This window comes from Apis mellifera, linkage group LG4 (genome assembly GCF_003254395.2).
Source record: "Apis mellifera strain DH4 linkage group LG4, Amel_HAv3.1, whole genome shotgun sequence".
Taxonomy (NCBI): Eukaryota; Metazoa; Arthropoda; class Insecta; order Hymenoptera; family Apidae; genus Apis; species Apis mellifera.
This window is the reverse complement of record NC_037641.1, coordinates 9,962,219-9,984,041: the sequence shown is the minus strand read 5'-3', so window position 1 is coordinate 9,984,041 and position 21,823 is coordinate 9,962,219. Positions and strand designations below refer to the sequence as shown.

At 34.9% G+C, this 21,823-nt stretch overlaps 1 protein-coding gene across 27 annotated transcripts in view; it reads right to left on the bottom strand.

Moving 5' to 3' along the window:
* The window catches only part of LOC409051 (ankyrin-3), a 77,887-nt gene that overhangs the window by 38,635 nt on the left and 17,429 nt on the right, over positions 1 to 21,823 (bottom strand). For 23 of the 27 annotated variants that reach the window (XR_003304607.1, XR_003304622.1, XR_003304623.1 and 20 more), the window contains 18 exons: positions 17,839 to 17,940; positions 17,485 to 17,617; positions 17,000 to 17,163; positions 16,644 to 16,799; positions 16,410 to 16,538; positions 15,331 to 15,528; positions 14,953 to 15,249; positions 14,520 to 14,717; positions 14,170 to 14,316; positions 13,938 to 14,087; positions 13,694 to 13,834; positions 13,447 to 13,602; positions 13,274 to 13,372; positions 13,015 to 13,212; positions 12,749 to 12,932; positions 10,454 to 10,558; positions 2,558 to 2,686; positions 2,094 to 2,199 (listed from right to left, as the gene is read on the bottom strand). Coding sequence is in view for 8 of the 27 variants with exons in the window: in XM_026440451.1 (XP_026296236.1) it covers positions 2,094 to 2,199; positions 2,558 to 2,686; positions 10,454 to 10,558; positions 12,749 to 12,932; positions 13,015 to 13,212; positions 13,274 to 13,372; positions 13,447 to 13,602; positions 13,694 to 13,834; positions 13,938 to 14,087; positions 14,170 to 14,316; positions 14,520 to 14,717; positions 14,953 to 15,249; positions 15,331 to 15,528; positions 16,410 to 16,538; positions 16,644 to 16,799; positions 17,000 to 17,163; positions 17,485 to 17,617; positions 17,839 to 17,940 (2,792 nt within the window). In the remaining 19 variants the exon portion in view is untranslated. Of the gene's footprint in view, positions 1 to 2,093; positions 2,200 to 2,557; positions 2,687 to 7,060; positions 7,961 to 10,453; positions 10,559 to 12,748; positions 12,933 to 13,014; positions 13,213 to 13,273; positions 13,373 to 13,446; positions 13,603 to 13,693; positions 13,835 to 13,937; positions 14,088 to 14,169; positions 14,317 to 14,519; positions 14,718 to 14,952; positions 15,250 to 15,330; positions 15,529 to 16,409; positions 16,539 to 16,643; positions 16,800 to 16,999; positions 17,164 to 17,484; positions 17,618 to 17,838; positions 17,941 to 21,823 lie in introns of those variants that run through there. The other 4 variants (XR_003304615.1, XR_003304625.1, XR_003304618.1 and 1 more) reach the window with 2 other exon arrangements.

The following is a 21,823-nucleotide window of genomic DNA, read 5'->3' as shown; positions in this document are numbered from 1 at the left end:
TGTTATTAGTAAGGAACACGATGTTCAATTAGAATTGCTAGACACTGGTCAAAGAATCGTTCATCCCAAAGATAGTTTCATGAAACAACATGCTTTATTAACTAGAGATAATCTAGTTCTATCGCTACGAGCAAGACAAAGAAGAAATTGTAAACGAGGGCACCAAAGCGGTTGGTTGGCTCTTGTTGTAGTTTAGCTTGTTGGCTGATTATATAAAGTTGTTAAACTGAACATTCTGAGTAGAGAATAGAATATATAAGGAAAAATAAACTGGTGGTGAAAAAAAAAAGGAAGGGAAAAAAAAAAAAAGAAAGAAAAAAAGATAGCTCGTTCGTGAGAGGTTGTTACGATGCTGTTTAAGAGTAAGAAGACCGATTTAGAGTTGGTTACTCGGTTTTATTCTCTCTCGGTTGGCTCCATATCTAACGTTCCGTCCGCGTACTCCGTAGCTGTGACAGTTACGCCGTTATGTTTTCATTATGCGTGCGATTATGTAACAGTGAATATATGTCAATTATTACGTATACGACCCATAAGAACCGTTACATCTTCCGCACAGTGGAACGTGTATCACGTGTATGCGCGTGATACGCAATAGTGCGGTAAGAAAGAAATATAAAAAGAAGACTAGTTTTATCTTCGCTACCTCAAATTTGAGTCAATTGAGTCAGTCGAGAAAAACAATTTTTTCGCTCGTTTATGAAGCCAACTAAAAAAAAAAAGGAAAAAAAAAAGGAAAAAAAAGAAGAAGAAGAAGAAATTGATTTTTTTTGCTTTTTTTTTTCTTTTTTTTTTTTTTTTGCGAGAATAGAAGGTCCAAGCTCTGCTTTATGCAGCACGTTTACGGAACACGATCCTGTAAATTACGTTTTATTGTTATACCAGCCAATAATCTATGAGGGTTAATTAGAGCAAGGAATATCTTTCACCAATGCACACCGTATCACACTATAATACACAATATTATTGTTTCCGTTTTAAGTACGTACACTTGCTTGCGTACTATTACGTTTTTTTTTTTATGTACAATTTTCAACCGCAAATTAAGATTAGAAGAAACGTTATTATTTGCTTATATGCGCGTGTGCGTATAAATACAGTTGTGAAAATTTTTTTCTCATTTTCCAATTCGAGAACGAGGCAAAAATATTTTAATATTCTCAAAGAAATGTATTTTTTATGAATATTATTAGTTAGTTTCGTATATATCAGATCACGTGTATATACGTGTCAAGCCGACTTCAAAGAAGAATATGCATTTATATATTTATAATAACACGAAGCTTGTGCGTGTAATAATCTTGAAAATATCGAAATTTGGTGGTAATAAATTTGCCAAATGTCCATAAAAACGAGCTATTTTTACAAGCTACAAAGAGAGATTCGAAGATAGAATATATATATATATATAAGTTTCAAATAGAATTTCGACTACAGCTTCAACTTTTAATCCGAGAAAATTATTAATCTGTACATGTTATTTTTTTTTTTTATTTTATTGTCAGTCTTATTTATACGTTGCGCTATTATTAAAACATTATTAAAACAAACCATGCAAATATAGAGAACACTTTTTTTTTTTTGTAATTTTCTTGTCACGATAACTTAGTTAGTTTTTTTTTTCTCTCCTTCAATTTGTCGTGCATATATATATACGTATAATTTGCAAACAATTTTCAAATTTATCGGATAACGATGCAAATTTTCAAAGAACGAAAAGCAAAGAATACCAATTAGTCGAGGAAAATTTGGAAAATTTGAACGATAAATTTTAAAATACATACATATTACGTTGCAGAAAAATTTGTTTCGTTTTTTTCTTTTTTTTTACTTGATGAAATACTTCGATAAATGCATTCGACATTTTATAAATATATTGTTGCAAATATGGGGTAAGTTGTATAATACTCGCTAAAATTTTAATTTTTGAAATTTCGTTTCGCGAAATTTATATGTACATACATACAGTGTGCGAATTATTGTACAATTATAAATTAATATAAGTAAATACAACCTACCCTAAATTGTACAATTTTTGACTACCGTTATGTTCACAAAAAATTCACAAGAGAACGAGTAAACATAATACGTACCCGACGTGTACTGGGTGCCTATTGATATCGACATTGTCCGGTTTCAGATTGGCGGCATTTGTACGCTGACAAGTTTCCTTCGTGATCATCTCGGTTATCGTGGGCGCTGCGAAATTGAAATTTTATATCATTTCGAACCAACTCAACAAACTTTTCAATTAAAATTTTCGTAAAAAACGTTTCGAAGAAGCTTCTGTCTTTCTATAAACGAACGCATGCAACAACTACGCGCAAGAAGATCTCGACCGAAGCAAGAATTCAATTTATCCTCCATCGTCTCGAACAACCTTTCGTTATACCTCGTTGAACTTTACAATGGATGGAAAAAAGAGAGAGAGAGAATATTACACTGCCGGTCGAAAGAGAATCGGAGAGCTCAACTTCGATCGGAATCCAATCTGAACGAGAGAGAGAGATGGAGAGGAAAGAAGAAAACTTTGAAACGCAATCTTTCATCGACTTACCTCCGGAATGCCGGTTATCCCTCTCGTCGTCCGTCACGTTGACACGCATCGAGTCATCCCCCATAGATTTCATGTCGTCAACAGTCATGTATCGATATTGCTGTTGGTCGCTGAGCATCGGATCTTCACCTGTCACGTGAACGAAACGTGAATTAATCATACGTGAATCGTCGAGGAGAGATGCAACGGGCACTTTTGCGTGTTCGCAAGAAGGGTTCCAAAAAAGAAAGGTGGGTCGGGGGGGAGGAGAGAGAGGGGGAAGATCTCTCTAGCGTCAGACACTCACGTCTTGAATTCTTGCATGAAAAGAAACGATATTTATTTATATATGGGGTAAGAAGAGTAAGTAATCGTGGTACGGAAGAGTAAGTAAGTACGCACCAAAGAGCGAGTGAATGAATAATAATGAGGCTGCAAACAAAGTGGAAAGAAATCATTGCCATTTGAAAAATTATCCCAAAAGTCAAGCTCAAAGAAGCGTAATTGATTAATTAAAGTATCGTGTCGTTATGTATATATATATACTCATCCGAGTGTCTTTTTTTTATTCTTCTGGCCTTACTCGTATCAAACGAATGAAGTAACAAATCTGCACGCGATTGCTGCAGAGGATGAGCGTGGAAGAAATTTATACTCGTGCGAAACACGTGAATCGGATGAAAAGAAAGTGACAGATATCGAAAAACTGACGATTCTCTACAACGGAAACGTATTCTTTCGCGTATCGATTGAAAAGGGAATAATTCAAGTTACGCTCTTCAACTTCGTATATAAATACTCGTATTTATCAATTATTGGAGAAATGCAAAAAAAAAAAAAAAAAAAAAAAATAAACGAATATTCGAGTAATCATGTATCGATGTCGATTATAGATACAAAAATACGATAAAAATATCTCGTGATCGACTTTTTTTTATCGTATTGTTTGCTCATACAGCGCACACGCGTCCCATGTGCGACGCGATTCACAAGAGAGGCGCACGATTCATTGAGAATCGATGACGAAAGCGTTGAACGTGTACGGCTCGTCATAACATAATAAATATATCTACCTTCTTTCTTTTTCCTTCTTTTTTTTTTTTTTTTTAGACGCTACGCAGTCTATCGTAAACGCTGTAACGAATGTGCGGTTTAAAAATATAATTTCGAACGAACGAACTTTCCAAGTTTCTCGTTTGAAAAAAAAAAAAAAGAAAAAAAAGAAACGAGCACGCGGGAGAAGAAACACGCGGGTATTCGTATTTTTCGTTAACTTTCGTTCAGAGACTGAGATTCTACAACGTTATCCGATCACACTTATACAAGTTTAAACACGCCTTATCAGATATGGCAGGAATATGGAGCACAATTATCTAATAAATGGTCAGCCTACTAAAATTTTACGGCCCACGTCACTCGTATAATAACGCCACTATAAAACTAATCTCTGGCGCGAACGAAATTGTACATCATTTCCCTACACTGTCCTAGGAATGTACTGTTGTCAGCTTCGAAAATAAATCTTCACAAAGCTCGAATAATATTGCGACACGGCACATAGGCGAGGATTGTACGGTGCGCGCGATACAACGAAAAATAATGTTACTGGCGAGACGACGACAACGACGACGAGGACAACAACGTTTCGTTTCGTTTCTTTCTTTCTTTTATCCGAATTACGATACGAAGAGGCCAATCTCGCCTCTTCCGCTCTTGCGACCACGTTTTCGAGTAAAGAGACGTACACACTCATCGTCGAAAACTCGTGTAACCTTCGCTCGATGATCGAGTATCGATTTCAAACCAGTTTCGGTTTTGAGCGTCGATACGACGTAGAGTTTTCGATAACGCTTGACTCGATCCCCTCCCCTCCATTTAGACTTCTCAAGAATCCTGCATCCTAAAGAGAAAGCTAGAGACGCGGTGTAAATGTGTAAAACGCTTAAGTCGGCGCGGCATGGAAATGATGTCACTCGTTATCTCGAGAGAGCTCGAGAAAGAGATGGACGGAGAGACGGAGATGGGGATCGATAATATCTAAAATTAATAAGAAACACGAGGCGAGTTAGGGGGCGCGCGGTAGGCTGGTGAAGGCGCGCATGGAGAAACCGCGTACCGCGAAAACTCTAATTTTAGGCGGTGTTCAAGGACACCGTTCGATGGCGAACCGATTCTTCCTAGCCTTCCTAGCTAAGCTTCTAAGCTTCCATCTACGAATAGTTGACCTCACACAGGCAGTGACCTATATCTTGGCCGAATACACGCGCGCCTGTGAAAACTGAACCGACCGAGTAATCGCGTCGAATCTCGCGTTGAATGCAGTTAGTGGCAGCGTCATAGACGAGAATAGTACTAATCGTAATCAACGAGACGCTCAGCCTTTGTGTCGCGTCGAACGCGTTAATCGAATTCCCGTTTCCACGTATCTCTCGCCTCGCCCGATAAAAATCGAAAATAGATCTCCGCTACGAGAAACCCACCGAACCTTTTCAAACTTTCGCGCCAACTCGCCAGATGGACTCTCGACTTGGACCGCCAATCGCGATAAACGTTTATCGTGGAGATATCGATCGAACGGCCTGTTTCGTTTCGAACGGAAGAAATCGATAGGAAGAAATACACGAAAACCTTAAGTAATAAATCCTTCCCCCCTTCTCGAGCAACCGACCTTGATCGTCGTCGCCTCTACTCCGACCGTTCCACGGATACATCATGGTGCGCGACTTATGTCACCGATGCGTCCGTCTCATTGTTATGTCATAACCGAGGATCGTGGTCACGTTCCTCGTGCCGCTCAATTAAGCACGCCAGCCTTTAAACGCGTATCCTATACGCGTGTGACGGTTAATTTTCGCGCCGTATAATGGCCACCCGTATTCGGTCACCGTCCATCCTTCGATACAATGTGATCGTTTCGATGACGCCTTCGATCTCTCGGTCACGTCGCCGATACCGATCCGCTTCCTGCGAGCAGAACCACTTCTCAGCGGAGCAACGGAAATCGTACGCGTAACATAATAATAATCGGTAGCGGATATGAAACTCGTGGTCGGAGGGATGAAATACAAAATTCGTCCGATTTTCTTTTTTTCTTTTAATATTCGAGGTGCGCGCGATCCGTTCGAGCGGATGTATACAGGGCGGGAAATATCCGCGTAAATATCCAGTCTAATTTTGGTCACGGTATTCAGGTTTACGAGGCGAAAAAAGAGATGGAAATTTATCGAACTGGCGGTGTCGTTACTCGCCCGGTCCGCCGTCCACCCGTTGGTCCGTTCACCATTATCTTCCACGAACGGGATCGGGAAACGTAAACATCTCGTACAATACGTATGTATATATGTGTGTATATATATTGCGCGCGTTTACAGACCAAGTTTAAGACAAGTCGTTTAAATTTGTTAGAACTCGATGACGTTGGATCGTGTATATATACTGCAGATAGATTGTCGAGTATCTGTTTGTATCGCGCAATCGAAAGTATTTAAAAAAACGGTATGAACGGCATTAAAGGGAATGGAGGCGATAATTTTTATCTTTTCGCGCGGTCAACAGGTTAGCAAGTTTAAAAATTTTAAAAATGTCGGAAATGTCGATTCAAAGATTAATATTTTTTCGAACGATAGTTGGTTCATTTAATACGAATAATTCCCGATGAATGAATAATATTTATAATTTTTAATGATATTAAATTTCTATCGAATATTTCTACGAATTTTCTTATTCGAAAAAAATCACGAGTTAATAGACTCGCGTGTATTGCGTGGAAAAAAAGACTTTTTTTTATTTATTTTATATTTTTTCTTTTTTTTAAAATTAAAATGCTTATTTAACTTCGGTTAACATATTTATTAAGTCAAGAAAAACAAAGTCGCGTGGCGAGTCTTTCATTATCACTCTGTAAGCACTCGTTATCGCATCGAGAGAATATTGTGTTAAACATTTTCTGCAAATTTTTGCTACGTTCGTTTGGCCTTTGAGATCTGATTCATTTTCCAAAAAAAAAAAGAAAAAAAATTGGAAACGAAGAAGATAAAGCAAAGATAAACAATGGTGAACGTTGACAGAGAAAGAGTTGAGAATTTCATTTCAATCCCGACATCGGAATTATCGAAAGTAAAAAAAAAATCCTGTTTGAAAGAAAGAATGTAAATATAAACGAAATATTCCATACAGTGGCGTTACGAAAATATCGGTTCCGAGTTTACGATTTACTACGATATTGTGCCATATGAGAAACCACGTGACCCGACATCGTTTGCCAAAATTTCGATCATTTCAGAAATTCTCTAAAGTGTCACGCGATTCGACATCGAGAAACGACTCCCTCTCGTTTAACCTTCCCCTCTAAGAAAATAGCCTCTGTAAGAAAATGCGCGGAAAAATTTAACGCGACGACATTTCGAATAATAATGGTATTCGCTCACGCGATTAAAGCACGCTTAATAGCCGGTTAATAGCCGCCGTTTAAATTAAGGATTAGGCGCGGTGTTGTATCGCAAGAGAACGTGAGATTATATTTACTTGTGCCGTCGCTGCTCCTGTTGCTCGTACACCCGCAACACGTTATCTTCCTCGATTGTCCCTTCTGCTTCGATCGTCCCTTGGCCATTTTTCCTTTTCTTTACAATATCTCGAACAAACGAAACGAAAAATTCCTCTCGAAACCAAGAAAGTTTTTAAGAAATTTGATCCCTCGCTCACCACGCGAAGATCCAAAAAAAAAAAAAAAGAAAGAAACGAATCGTTATCGTTTCTCGAAACGATAGAGCGCGCGGCAAACTTTCTCGCAGCACACTTTGCTCCTCCTCGAGCAAATAAAGAAGAACAATCCCGGCAGAAGATGCAACTTTGTACAACTCAGTCCAGCGAGCACGATGCACTGACGGTGTGCAGCTACGTACGAGGATTAATTACATCACTCGGGCGAACCGAGCCGCCGAGTGATGCGCAAGTTGCACAGGTCACGCGAATTACAATTAACATCCGTTATCGGTACGCGTCCATTGATGGGATCCATCCACGCGTCGCGGATCGCACGCACACGGGCCGCACGCAGCCACTGTGGTGGTCGGTCGGTGGGTCGGTGGGTCGGTCGGTCGTCCGATTCCTCCACTCCGCTCCGCTTCGCTTCGTTGTTTATCGTCGGAGAAAATGGGGTGATGGGCGATGAGAAATTGGGGAAATTTGCCGTCACGTAGGTTCTGCACACCGTTCCAGGGTATCGTTATTACTGGGGAGAGGCGGCTGCTACGCGGCGGTTACGCAAGCAGCCAACGTATTCCACCTGATTAGATTTGATTTGTTAAATTGCATTAACCGCGCGCGGCCTGGATGCTTCTCTCCGCTTCTTTCGTTCCGCGCGTTTATTTCGTCGCGTGCTAGAACCGGCGGGGTCAGGAACAGCGACTGCTTTAAGATTAATACAAGTTCGACGCAACACCGCTACCTAACAGAAACGTGACCTCATTCCGTGAATCACCAATTTTATAATAGTAGCTGCCTCCGAGCTTTTCCACTATACTTTATTTACATCTTCGCAACCGTTCGCAACCCGACTCTCTCTCTCTCTGCCGTTTCTTCGAACGGCAAAGGAAGCGTGACCGGGTGCAATTGTTGGCACTGATCGATTTTTCTTCTCTCGTCTCTGTCAGTCACGGCGTTAGCGGGGCAGAGGGGTCGAAACGCTTGGATAGAGATGGAGCGCGGATTAATCGATCGACTCGAGATCGACTTCCTCCTTTGATCTTCCTTTCTGCCGAAACGAGCGAGCGTGCTTTCCAAAAGCTGTTCAGCTTTGAAGCTACAGCTAGCCTCGATCGCTGGACGCGCTCCAGTTGGATAAATAGGAAGACGAGTATTTAAAAATTGGGACCGCGGTGGAAATTTTCTCTCCAACTTCGCCCGTTTCGCGATGTAACGTGATCGACCGTAACGTTAAGTATCCGTGTCAAAGTTTATGAATCGCGCTTTTCCCGCGCTTCTCATTCGAGTTAGCAAAAATTCAAATTTTTCAAGTGGATAAAAGGAAAAAGAGAAACGAGAAAGGGAGAGAAAAAGAACAACAGATATATCGTATTATATAAATTTCGATATTTTGGTCGTGAATCGTATTTGGCGACTCGCCAGCTAGCAGGGGTTCGACTAACTGCACGAATAATATGGTACGAGATGCACACACCGGCTGTTGCGTAACAGGCGAAGCAGAATGCGTATAGATACGAGGATGATACGTCAAAACAGACCACACAAGCCTACTTCTGTTCCTGTCGACTGGCATAATGATCGTACAACTCGTTATTATGCAAATTGCATTAACAGTAGTAACGCGCCCTACTTCGTTAACGTACCATTTTTTTGAATTTTAAATTCAATTCGAAAAAAATGCGAAATGCATCGGTGACTTCGCACAGGTGTTCAATATCAACTTACTTTTATACATTCGATGTTCAAAATTTTCGACAACTTTGATATTTTAGGAGATATGTAACTTTTTAAGTTGATAAATTTTCTTTTCCACTGATGTAGAGAGAAAAAAAAATTTTTAAGATCGATAAATATAATTCGTTATAGAGCTGGATGAAATATCAATTTCTTAATGTCGATCGAGAACGACATTGATGCGTGATGACAAAATTAAACTGTTACTCGTACATACTAAAAACAGAACTGTACATCTAAGAACATTCGAATGACGAGTAATGAATAAATGATAATGATTCTTCTGTTGAATTACAAGCAAGTAAGCGAAAAATTTTTATACGCGTTCACTGATTGTATCGTGACTCGACAATAGTAAGTGCAAATCATAAATCGAGACATTTCAGAGAAAAAAAAAAAAATATTTCAAGATTACCTACGTATCTTCTCTTTTGAATTGTTCTATTCTGATTTTAGTCACATATTCATTCTAATATTTGATAAATAAATAGATAATATAAAATCAATTTGTAAAAGAATTTTTTTTTCACATATATATATGTGTGTGTATATATATATGGATTAAATATTTATTTCATTGTAATTAACAATCACGATCGCGAGAATGATAATTCAGTTTGAAATTTCGATAGCATTTAAAACTTGTAGACAACGATAAAAATTATATATCACAATATTCAAAAACTCAAAGCGTAAATCTCATTAATAAGATTGTACGGCTACTACGGGTGTTGCAAAGGTAACAAGAGGATTGTAATTTTTATAAGGGGAGAAATGGAGCGACAAGGAGGGTAAACGAAATAGAGTGTGAACAAACAACGGTTTGAGGAGAGGTATATGTCTGTGCATGTCTCTGTATTTATGTTTTCCACGCGTTCCACAACAGGAAAAAGAAACTGAACTATTGATAAACTGAAAGTATAAAAAAAGAAAGAAAAGAAAAGGAAAAAAAGAAAAAATACAACCAATTTATCGTTCAATTCCTTTTCGTTTGCAAAAAATTAAAAGTAACGCGATTGGCCGGAAGTACATTACGCTTGTTGCAACAAGAACGTGCGTTACGACACGATATCCAGTTAAGAAAAGAATCGAATACGCGTTTGCGAGAGGAAGAAAGGAATTCATGTTGAACGAGTGTGTAAATATTAAATATTTAAAATGTCAACGTACGGGCCATTTAATAAAACGGAGATGATGTAAAAGCAAAAAGATAATACTGCTTCTCTTAAATGAGATTCGACAATTATATATATATATATATATATATATATATATATATATATATATGAATGATGTCCGAATGCGCGTGTTTACGTACGGTGAAATTAACTTACGTACCCATGTGCTGATATATATATGTATGTATATATGTATATATGTAATACATTATTATGTATATATATATATAAATACAGAATGTTGCGCGAACGTGTGATTATGTGAAAGAGTAACAGAAACAGAGTACAGACAACTTACGGGTATAGGTCATTTGGCCCTGGTAGTAAGAAGGAAGGTACACGTGTTGCGCGTGTGGAGGCTGCCCGTACACATTCATGGCTGCCATGCCGATTTCATCACCACCTACATTGTACGCCGTCGAGTAAGGTCATTTTTTTTATCAAAACGCTAATTTCGCACCATAAACACTGTTTCTAAATTTCGCTATCACTGGGTTGTTAAATAGCCGACTTTACGTAGCAGGAGATAAAGCCTACCGCGAGCTTTATAGTTTGTTCGTTTGCTTCGACTTAATAATTTTTTATTTACCTCACGTATTTGATAAAATTGTTTAAAGTTTTTTTCAGCTATTTTTAAATCTATTCTATTTTCTTTTTTTTTTTCGTAGATAAATAGAATTAACATTTGAGTATTTAATGTTAAATGTAAATGGAAAAGTATAATTTTTAATCGAAAGTGATTTCATTTAGTTTTGATTGAGATTTTATTTTTCTATTTTTTCTTTCTTTCTTTCTTTCTTTCTTTTTATTCTATGTTCGTAAAATGGAACAAATAATGTATGTGAATGCATTATATTTTAATTAAGCAAACAAGCAAACCTGCTTAGATTTATTATTTGTTATAATTAAGTTTGCTCCACATTAATTGTTATAAAGGAAGAAATTTAGTCTAGAATTCGTTGATGGAAACTACTTACTATATAAATCTTACACAGATAAGAAAATAATTTCGTTTTGTTTAATTCAGGCAAAGAAAGATTATAATGATATCTTGAAAATTTTTTCTTTTTTTTTTTTTGTTATAAAATAAACTTCAAATTAGTATTCGCGAATTTTAATTTATGTAAAATTTATGTTTACCTGTGTAAGGCAAATATGATATTACTTTGCGAGAATTTTACTAAAATTCAAAATATTTAATCTATCTAGATCTATTTGATTATGTATATTAAACAGATTTTCAACTAGTTACTAAGTTTTTATGCATCTATATAATAACTATGTATCTAATTGTAAGATAAATTATTTCCTTGAAAGATGTAACAACAACCCAGTGAACATACACTAAATACATGCTCTTGCAAAAATGAATGTTAACATAAACGCAACAAAACAAGCAAATAATATCATATACCACGTAGCTCCTTGACTTTTACTCGAAAATACGGAGACAATAATTATGCCTCCTCGAATACTCCTTTTTGTTAAAGATAATGAATTAAAGGCAATATTTTGTGATTCAGTGTGTAAAAACCTAATGTAATATTAAAGGATATTAAAGGTTTTGCTAATCTAAAATCGATAGTGTTCTTGTGATTCCCTCGTTAAAAGAAACCTGCTAATTTCAATTAAGGAAAATTATTATAGGATTCATTATGAACATGCTAAATTTTGTATCTTTCGTGTTGTCATGCGTTAAATACATGCATTTATATAAAACAAATTCAGAAAAATATAAATAAATGGAATGTGCTTAATAATGTTCTTTGTAATATTTTTCATATTTTAAATACTTTGGTGCAATTAAAATTTAACTGTAGTAAACTATAGTTTACATATAGGAATGTCATATAGGAAAATAGACGTTTCATAAAATGCTATCGAAATATAAATTTCATAAAAAAAATTATATCATAAAATGTAATTTATTATATAATAAAGATATTCTGTCAATTACTATTGTAGTATTGTAGTATCATTTATTTGAGCCATTTTATATCAAAAGACCTAAAAACTTCAAATAAAATAATAACATAATTAAATTTAATAATTTTTTTATAAATAGAAAAAATTTTAATTAATTATATATTTGTATTACTTATTTTAAGTAAATGTTAATTAAGTTTTCCTAAAAGCATAATTTTTCATGCAATAAATTTATATATGTAAATTATATGTGTATTATGCAATAATTATTCTATAAGCTGTTACATCTATAAAAAGCGAAATTAGAAAAGCAGAACTATATTACAAACATATTAGCAAATATCTACTATTTATGCTTTTATCGATTTTTATTTGATATTTTAATAAAATATTATTCTAAAAAAAAAAAAGAAAAAAAAATTGAAAACAAATAAATTAAAATTCTAGATTAAAATTTAAATTCTTGTTATAATACAGAAATACACTAATTTAACTAATTTTTAATTATTAATAATTAACTAGTTAATATCTTGCGGTAATATATTTTATTTTAATATTTTAGTACTCAATTATTCAACAAATTTTACGAATCTATGCAAAATATATTTTTTCATTGAAGCATCTATATCTGAAATATTCTTTAGAATAAGAAATAACGAACACTTACCCCCTTCATCTTCGCTATCGCTCATAAATGTTTCTTGCATTGATTCAGGAGCTTGCACTCTGTATTTTTCTTCAATAGTAACCGTATGAGTCGTTGTAATGACAGTTTCTGTAACTACCTTCAAAGTTTCGATGACACTAATGTAACCAAGTTTTTGTGCAATATCCAAAGCAGTTTGTCCATTCTATAAAAAATAAAATGTTAAAAAATAAAAATCTGAAGGAAATAAATTTAGAAATAAATTTTTAAAAGTAAATTTTACATACATTAGTAATTGTATTCGGTTTTGCTTTACCCTCAAGCAACAAATTGATCACTAATGTATGACCTTGTTGAGCAGCTTGATGCAATGGAGTATATCCAGCATTCGTGCTGCTGTCAACAGCTGCGTCAGATCGTAAAAGGAATCGTACCATAGCTGCTTGACCAAAATGAGCTGCCACATGTAATGGAGTGTAACCAGCCTATAATAGAATATCTTTAGTTTTTAAAAAATATCTTTATCGAATATTTTTTATAACATACCTTTGTCTTAGCATCAATCTGGGCACCATTTTTAACAAGAATAGATGCAACATTGACTTTGTCTTCTTGTGCGCACAAATGAAGCGGCGTGAGACCATTCTATAGAAAAAAAATGTTATTAAATAATAAATATTTATATTTAAAATAAATATTTTGATTTTAAGTAATATTACCTTTGCTTTGTGATTTGTATCTGCTTTGTGCTCAATAAGTAGTGTTGACATATCAGTATGGCCTTCTTGTGCACTCAAATGTAGCGGCGTAAATCCTGCTTTTGATTCCGCGTTTGCTTTTGCTCCGTATTCCAATAAAGTAGTTGCAATATCCATCTACATTAAATGTGAAAATTATATATTAGAATTATCGATAATATATCAAATAATTTGATTAATATTGCAAATTAAATCACAAATAAATTACCTGATTCTTGCGTGCTGCAATATGTAATGGGGTATGACCATTTTTAGCCATGGCATGAGGTGATGCACCCTTATCAAGTAGAAGTAACGCTACATTTTGATGATCGTAGTGAGATGCTACGTGAAGTGGAGTTACGCCATTCTAACGAACAATTAAACGAATTTAATATAAAAATCATCATTTAATAAGAATATTATTTTTAAGAAGAAAGCCAAAAAAAAAAAGCAATAAAACTGTTTCTTACCTTTCCTTGGGCATCAACTGGTGCATTCCTCTGTAATAGTAATCTTGCTACATTCATATTACCATATTTAGCTGCCAAATGTAAAGGAGTGAATCCTTTTTTGGTCGTCGCGGTAAGCGATGCGCCGTTTTCTAATAAAACGGATGCAACCTGGAATAAAGAAATGAAAGTTAATTATTAATAAATAAGATATATATATATATGGTTTGTGTGTGTATAATTAAAATTTTACCTCTTCTTGACCTTCTTTAGCGGCAATATGAAGCGGTGTATACAAATCTTTAGTCGTAGCATCTACATCGGCACCGTGTTGAAGCAATAACATTACGATATCAACGTTGCCTAATCGGGAAGCAACGTGAAGAGGTGTTTGTTCTTCCTACAATATTTTTCACTTTTCAAATCTCTTTTAACGCAATTGATATTTCTACATATATAAATAAAAACATATAAAACATTAAAATGATATAAATTATACAAAAAAGGAATAAGAAAATTGAACGGAAAATCGAAACAATGTTTTGTCTCTATAAAGTGAATATTCAAATCAAAATTTACGAATACTCAAATTCTTTTCTTTACCCTTGCTCTGGCATCAACTTGGGCACCATTTCTAAGAAGTATCCTGATAATATCAGTCTGATTCGCTCTCGCAGCTAAATGCAAAGGCGTTTCGCCCCTTACTGTCGGTATATCGGGACTAGCTGCATGTTGCAGTAAATAAATCACTATGTTCATGCACCCCATGAAGCTTGCTACATGTAGAGGCGTCAATCCAGACTAAGCAATAAAATGAGTCTATTATTACTAAAAAAAATAACAATATTCTTCCTTTCTTATTGTATCGATATAACATATGGATTATTTCTAATAAAAATCTCTGATTCTAATTAAAGGCAAATATAATTGGTACTATACAGTGTCTATAATGTATATCTATGACGTAAGGTTTAATTATATATATAAAAAAAAAAAAAAAGATACTATATCGAGCTGATAAGAACAAGGGATATACCTCTGTAGTGGCTTCGATGCTAGCTTTGTGCTTTAAGAGGAGCTCAACGACCTTCAGTCTGTTCTTTTTGCAGGCAATATGAAGTGGAGTAAAGCCGTTTAGAGCTCGTGCGTTTGGATCAGCATTTCTATCAAGTAAGAGCTTAGCCACTCGTACGTGTCCGCAATGGGCTGCCACGTGTAGCGCCGTCAAGTAATCTACCGTCACTTCATCCACGGGTGCTCGATGATACAATAATATCCTCGCAGCGTCAACGTGATCTCCTTGAGAAGCCATGTGCAACGGTGCAAGACCATTCTGTCAATAGAAAACAAGGCTCGACAAATTCAATCGCAAGAAAAACCTTATATCAAAAGTTAATACATTTTAAATATTCACCTTCGTCTTGGAACCGATCGGTGCACCTTTCTCTATTAAAATATCAACAACTTCGTGATGACCAGATCGTGCCGCGCAATGAAGGGGTGTAAGGCCGTCTCTCGTTTTCGCTTCGATATTTGCTCCCTTGCTCATCAAAAGATTCACCATTTTTATTTTTCCCCATTTTGCCGCTACGTGCATCGGCGTAATATTGTGCTGTGAAGTAGAGCATAATTTAAAGCAAAAATAAAGTTAAAAAAATTAAATTATCATATTCTCTCTTTGGTATAAATTATTCAGAAACATTTTCAACAACATATTGAGAAGATTCTTTGAAAAGATTGAAACATGTGCATAAAATTTCCTTAAGAAATGGGAGATCTTTAATTAGATGAGGTTCACGATACAATTAGAAACTTGTTGAGTGAAGGAATTTTATTATAAATCTTTTTCCAACTCACGTGAAATAATTGTGTAATGATTCCTCCAAAATGCTATTAAAATATTTTAGAATATTTTGCAATGATCATTTCTACTGGAAGAAATTTCAATCTCTTTCAGAGAAACAAGCTAGCTAAATAATGGAAGGAATACAAAATCTAAAAAATTCTCAAAATGTTCATATCAAAGATTTTCAGATTTACAAAAGAATTCGTATCACATAAAATTCACGAAAATTATATTATAAGTATCACAAATCAATTAAATAAATCATAGCATTATGACAATCAATCTTCTTTTTCTATGATTGATAATTTAATTACAACTAAGAATCGAACTTTTGGATATCATACGTTTTAATGGAACAAAAGATGATGTTCTATTTGACTCTGTCAAATTTTTTTTTATTACAATACAAATTTTTTGCTACATGTAACAAAATCTCCACATTCTATTAATTTTCATTTATTATTTCATTTTCATTATATTCTCAGAATTATTCTAACATAAATATTTCACTCTATCCCTAATCAATTTTTATCAATATCCATTTGCAATTGGATCATTTTGCCACAAAATAATTTAATTCATATTTATGATCCTCTATATCATAATTATTTACATTTTACATTTTAAATACTTAGAAATTGTTTTACCTTAGCTGCGAAATTTACATCTGCTCCTCTATCATAAAGCAAGGATGCAATTCGATCGTTACCATAATGTGCTGCTATATGGAGAGGTGTGAAACCGCTCTTCGATGTTACATCGGGATTATGATCGTTCTACAAAAGAAAAAGTAACTTATAGACATTGGATTAATTCCTTTTCACATATTGATCACATCGAATCGAATATAGGGCTTCAATGGCAAATCGATTACGACATACTTGTAAAAGTAGGGCAGCCGCTTTGCAATCGTCTTTCTTGGCAGCAATGTGGAGAGCAGGCAATCGAACTTTACCACGAGTGTCATTTTCCAACAGAACTGCTACCACCTTATCATGGCCCTGTTGCATTGCTACTGCTAATGGGGTGAAACCATCCTGCAATATATAAAAAGATATATCAGATTCGTGTTATGTACATTGAATATAAATCTATACAGTGATTTAAGAAAATTTTTTTTCAATTATAAAATATTAAATTAATTCGTCGTTTTGTATTTTTGATATTTGCTCGTTCAACTTTTGTATTATCTTATCATTCATCGAGTGTTTAACGAACGTCATTTTTAATTACAAACCTCAGTAGCCAATGTTTGATTGGCACCTTTGCTCAGGAGAAATTTGACTACGGAATCATGATTTTCCTGAGCAGCCATATATAACGGTGTGAACCCATTTTGTGACTGTGCATTCACAGAAGCACCTCGTTGTACCAGCAATTGTACCACCTCCTCCTGTCCAGCTGTAACGAGATATTAATTTCAATTTCTCGGAATTTTCATCCCACGTATATTACGGACAATATACGAATAATATATCATTTTTTTTTTTTTAGAAAAAGAATATAAAATGCTTCGTAAGAAAAATAAAAAAATATTTTTCAATTAAAACACTTATATTTTTTTTCCATGAAAATTGTTACAAATAAGCTATAAATTAAACGCTATATATAATAAATATAATAAAAGAAATTTAAAAATAGTTAAATAAATAAAAATATGTATTTTTTTGTGATAACTCATTTATATTCAAAATCCAAAAGATAGAAATAGTTGCAACTTACCAAGAGAAGCGATATGTAATGCTGTATTTCCCTTTTTGGTAGCAGCATCGACCACTGCACCACGTTTGAGAAGTTCTCTGACGATTTCCAAATGACCATCTTTAGCTGCCAGATGTAAAGCGTTCAATCCATTCTGTAATTAAATCATGTTATTTTCTATATCAAAATATTTTATCTATATATGAAAATTTTTGTGTAAATGAGTTACCGAATTACTGAAAATATATCGTCTAATACAATTTTATATTTAATATTTTTTTACTGTATGTGTTCAAAATTTCTACGTAAATGTTTATAAACGTTTAAATAGTGGTAAAATTTCTTAAAAATAATAAAAAATAGAATATTGCTTACAGCATTTGAAGCATTAATGTCCACTCCCGATTCCAGGTATTCCAAAACCTTTTCCAGCTGCCCTGCACGAGCCGCACGGAGAAACGCCGTACTGGGATCGCTCTGAGAACACGAGAACACGTATATAAATGTGGCGGAGTAATTACGAGTGAAAGAGTAAAAAGAAGAAAAAAAAAAAGAAACAAAACGTATCGAGATACAAGTTACGTTAAACCGGCTAATGAATAATTGATAGCGCAACTCTTTAAATACTTTCTTTCGCGGTCAAGTATTACGTGTTTAATCATTCGTCACGTTCTTCCTCACGGTTGTTTTATCGTACACCAATCAGATATGCTCAACCGAGCGAAAAGTATATGTATGAATGTAAGAAGACACTTGTCACAAATATCTCAATCATATCGTTAACCACTTTTAATTGTCCAAGTAAAAAAAAAATACATTTGAATTACATCAAATTAACCTAACCTAACCTCTTTTCGAGTAGCATATCGACTTTCAAGAAATTACTTCAAAAAATTGATCAAGACAGAATCAAAAGATAGATGTAACAGTTGTTGGTGTTTATCAATTTCGTAAAATTCACATTCACACTGTAAATGGTGTCAAGCTGAAAACTTAGACGCGTCACACGACGTTATTTATCCGAATCATATTGCGGACAAGTAATTAATATGGAGCGCCACGCCGTCTGCGAGAAATGACAATCCTCTCGGTTTCTCCCTCTTTTTACCGTGCTCGCCTTCACCCTATTTTTCGATCAATCTCTCTCTCTCTCTCTCTCTCTCTCTCTCTCTCTCTGTTTCTCTCTTTTCGCCGTTATAGTTGGCTCATTTGATCCTTCGCCGGAGACACAAGCTTACGACTGGTTTTATAAGTTGCGATATATCGCTTTTTCTTGCGACCTACGCACAACAGGGATCAACAACAGAATAAAATACGTCTGGGTGGGGTATTATATTGTTGCAGTTCAAGGGAACGCGAGGCATTTTTTTTTTTTTTTTCGATTCAAACGTCTGGACTATATAATTCTTCGCGCATTTAAACGAAGATGACGAGTAAATTTCCATACGATTTTTAATTTACGAAGTTATAAATAAAATAAAGGTTATCCTTTTGTTTTTTCTTTGACTCTTTATAGTTGAAGAAATATTAAAATTCGTATAAAATTTTCGTTTGAATTATCGATATTAATTTCTTCATCAAAATAAATAAAAAAAAAAAAAGGATTTCATCATTAACTTAATCATCGAATTAAATCAATCATCTATTTGTAATCTCGAAACTTATATTTCTTGAAATATTCGTGCGATCAAAATCGATCATCATTTACATCAACATATTCGAATATATTTTCGATGGAAAATTACGAATGCGTGTAATTTCTCGATGTGCACATGTACTTATATCTGGTAACATATCTACGATGCACCTTAATCAAACCGATATCTCGTATGCAACTCGGGTGTAAGGAACCTTTTGCGCTTGCAAACTCCTCCGTCGTGCTTTAAATAATTCAGCGAACCGTTACTCCGACACGTGGATAGTCCCTTCTATGTCCGCCTCTCCCGTCTTCTTTCACTGTCTACCACCAGCTACCTGTCCCATCCCATTTTTTTTTCGAGGTACGCTGTATCTTTCGTGGCGCAACGTTGAAGGCTCCGAGACGAGCTCGGCCGGTCACTGCACTCATTACTTATTCCTCCTCGCCTTGGAAACCGTCGATTCGCATAATTCTTAAATTGGCGCTAGTTACGCAATCCTGTTAGAAAATTTTATTAATCCGGATCAACGTTACTCCAAGCCATTAACTCGCCGATTAAATAATACACCGTCGACATTCGAGTAAAAGTGCATTTATTACTCGGATAACGAAGGATCGTTTTTTTTCTCTATCGTGAGAAGGAAAGATTTTCCATTATTCTTGAGATATATATATATATACGATATCGGTTTACTTTCCTCGTTTAAAATCGACTGTCGAGACTACAAGGGTTGGTTTCTATTTACAGGTGTACGCCGCTGACTCGACATAGTTTTCCTTAAAAGGTTCACGTTGATTGGATACCTCCGTTTGCACGAGAAGAAGTGCACCGTTCACGTAGCTCGGTTTGAAAATAACAGTGATAGAAAAGAAGACATCAGATACAACATATTATTTAACATGCCTCGTCGATAATTTATGGAATTTGTTAAAAATTTCCGAGGGAAATAAATTTTGTATTTCGACTAAATTTTAATTTTAAATATATATTTTTAAAAACGTTTAAAAATTTCGTCAGGTCAAACTTTTAAATTCTAATGCTTTTAAAAATTTATAATATCGTTAACGTTAAAAGAGTTAATATCTTTTTTTCTTTTTTTAAAGTTTTATCTTTAAAAAAAAAGTCATTTACGTATTATGATATTTTGTTGTTTAATTTTTATAGCCATATTTATGTGTGCGAAGGAAAATAATTTTTTGTTCAATTATCCTACAAACATACGCTAATCTCTTGTACACTGTACGTATAGAAAATGATTTAACTGATTCGCTGTAAGAAAACTATCGTAAACTATTGACTTGCACCTAGGCAGAGTGTAAGTACTCTCGATTACTCTGTCTGGCTAGGGACGCTTTAAAGGTTTCTAGAATCCTTTCTAGAAGGGAAAGGGAAGATGAAGGAATATTAAACGTAGCAGCATAGTTTAAGCCGCTATTAAGTTATACTATTGTTAAGCTACATCATAGAATGACAATTTGTTGCTTGCACGCATTCATAACCAAGGATAAATAAAATTAATTTATAGAAGATCGAGACACCTTTAAACATCGTGGATTATTTATGCGGATAGAAAATTCAACAAAAGCTATTTAGCCGATGGATATACAATGATAAGTTGTTGAACTGGTTTTTAAATAGCGCGTAATAGAAGTTTCTACGCCTATGAAGAAGAGCTTCCATGCTATAGCTAGTTTCGAACAAAGTTGGTTACCTAAATGCTATTAAATTGTTTAATTTCTTATTCTCTCGCGTCTGTGTAAAAATTTGTGCGAGGAAAGGAAACTTAAAAAAAGAGAATAATGATAAAAATAATAACAAGTCCACAGTAAAAGATGAAAATCGCATAGTAAATTAGTCTATCAATATCCCTTCTATTTTCGTAACGCAATATTTTGCATTTATTATTGTAGCAAACTCGGTATATTTTTCAATGTTATGAAAACATGTCAACGATAAAGAACGAAGTTACAATTTATGTTTGGTTGACTATGAAACTAAACAAATGATATTTTTAGATAACTAAATAGAACGATCAGAGCCCAAATTCTCGAGATTTTATTATTTTATTTTATTATTTATCGCGTCGCGACGAGAAAATCATATATTTGCACCGTTAACTTTTTTATTCAATTTCGTTCAAAAAAATTAGAAAGAATTGGAAAGATTAAAGTAACGCCAATTTTTTTCTCCTTTTCTCGCCTATTTTCCTTATCCCTCTCGGAATAATCCCACTTCTCTTCCAATCTCGCAATATTACAATTTCCACTCCGTATATTTATACGACATGGTTATTGCACAGTGAACAGATAAACCGTACTCCTCTTTAGGGGCCCTTATTACTCCTTCTTTTGCTCGACAGTTCATCAAAATTCCTAAGCAGTCAGAACGTTTCGAGGTGTGCGCGTCGATAGCGAGCGCAACAGCTATGCGTCTTCCTGCAATTTCTGGCCGTGTATCAAGCTAACTATAGCTACGCCGGTGCACCTAAACGCACTCGTATAGAGGCACTGCGTGCGACGCCGTACGAATGACCGCTTCTTCGGGTTCACGTTGCGTACGAACCGACAACCGGAAATACAGGTTGACGCCGAATAATCACGCTACATACACGCTTGATATTCGCGACCCTGACTTCATCGTCTATTATTAGCCGCCGGTCCTCCTCGCGCTATTTAAATTGATACACATGTGCACACATTTTTAATCCCGTGTGCATTAAG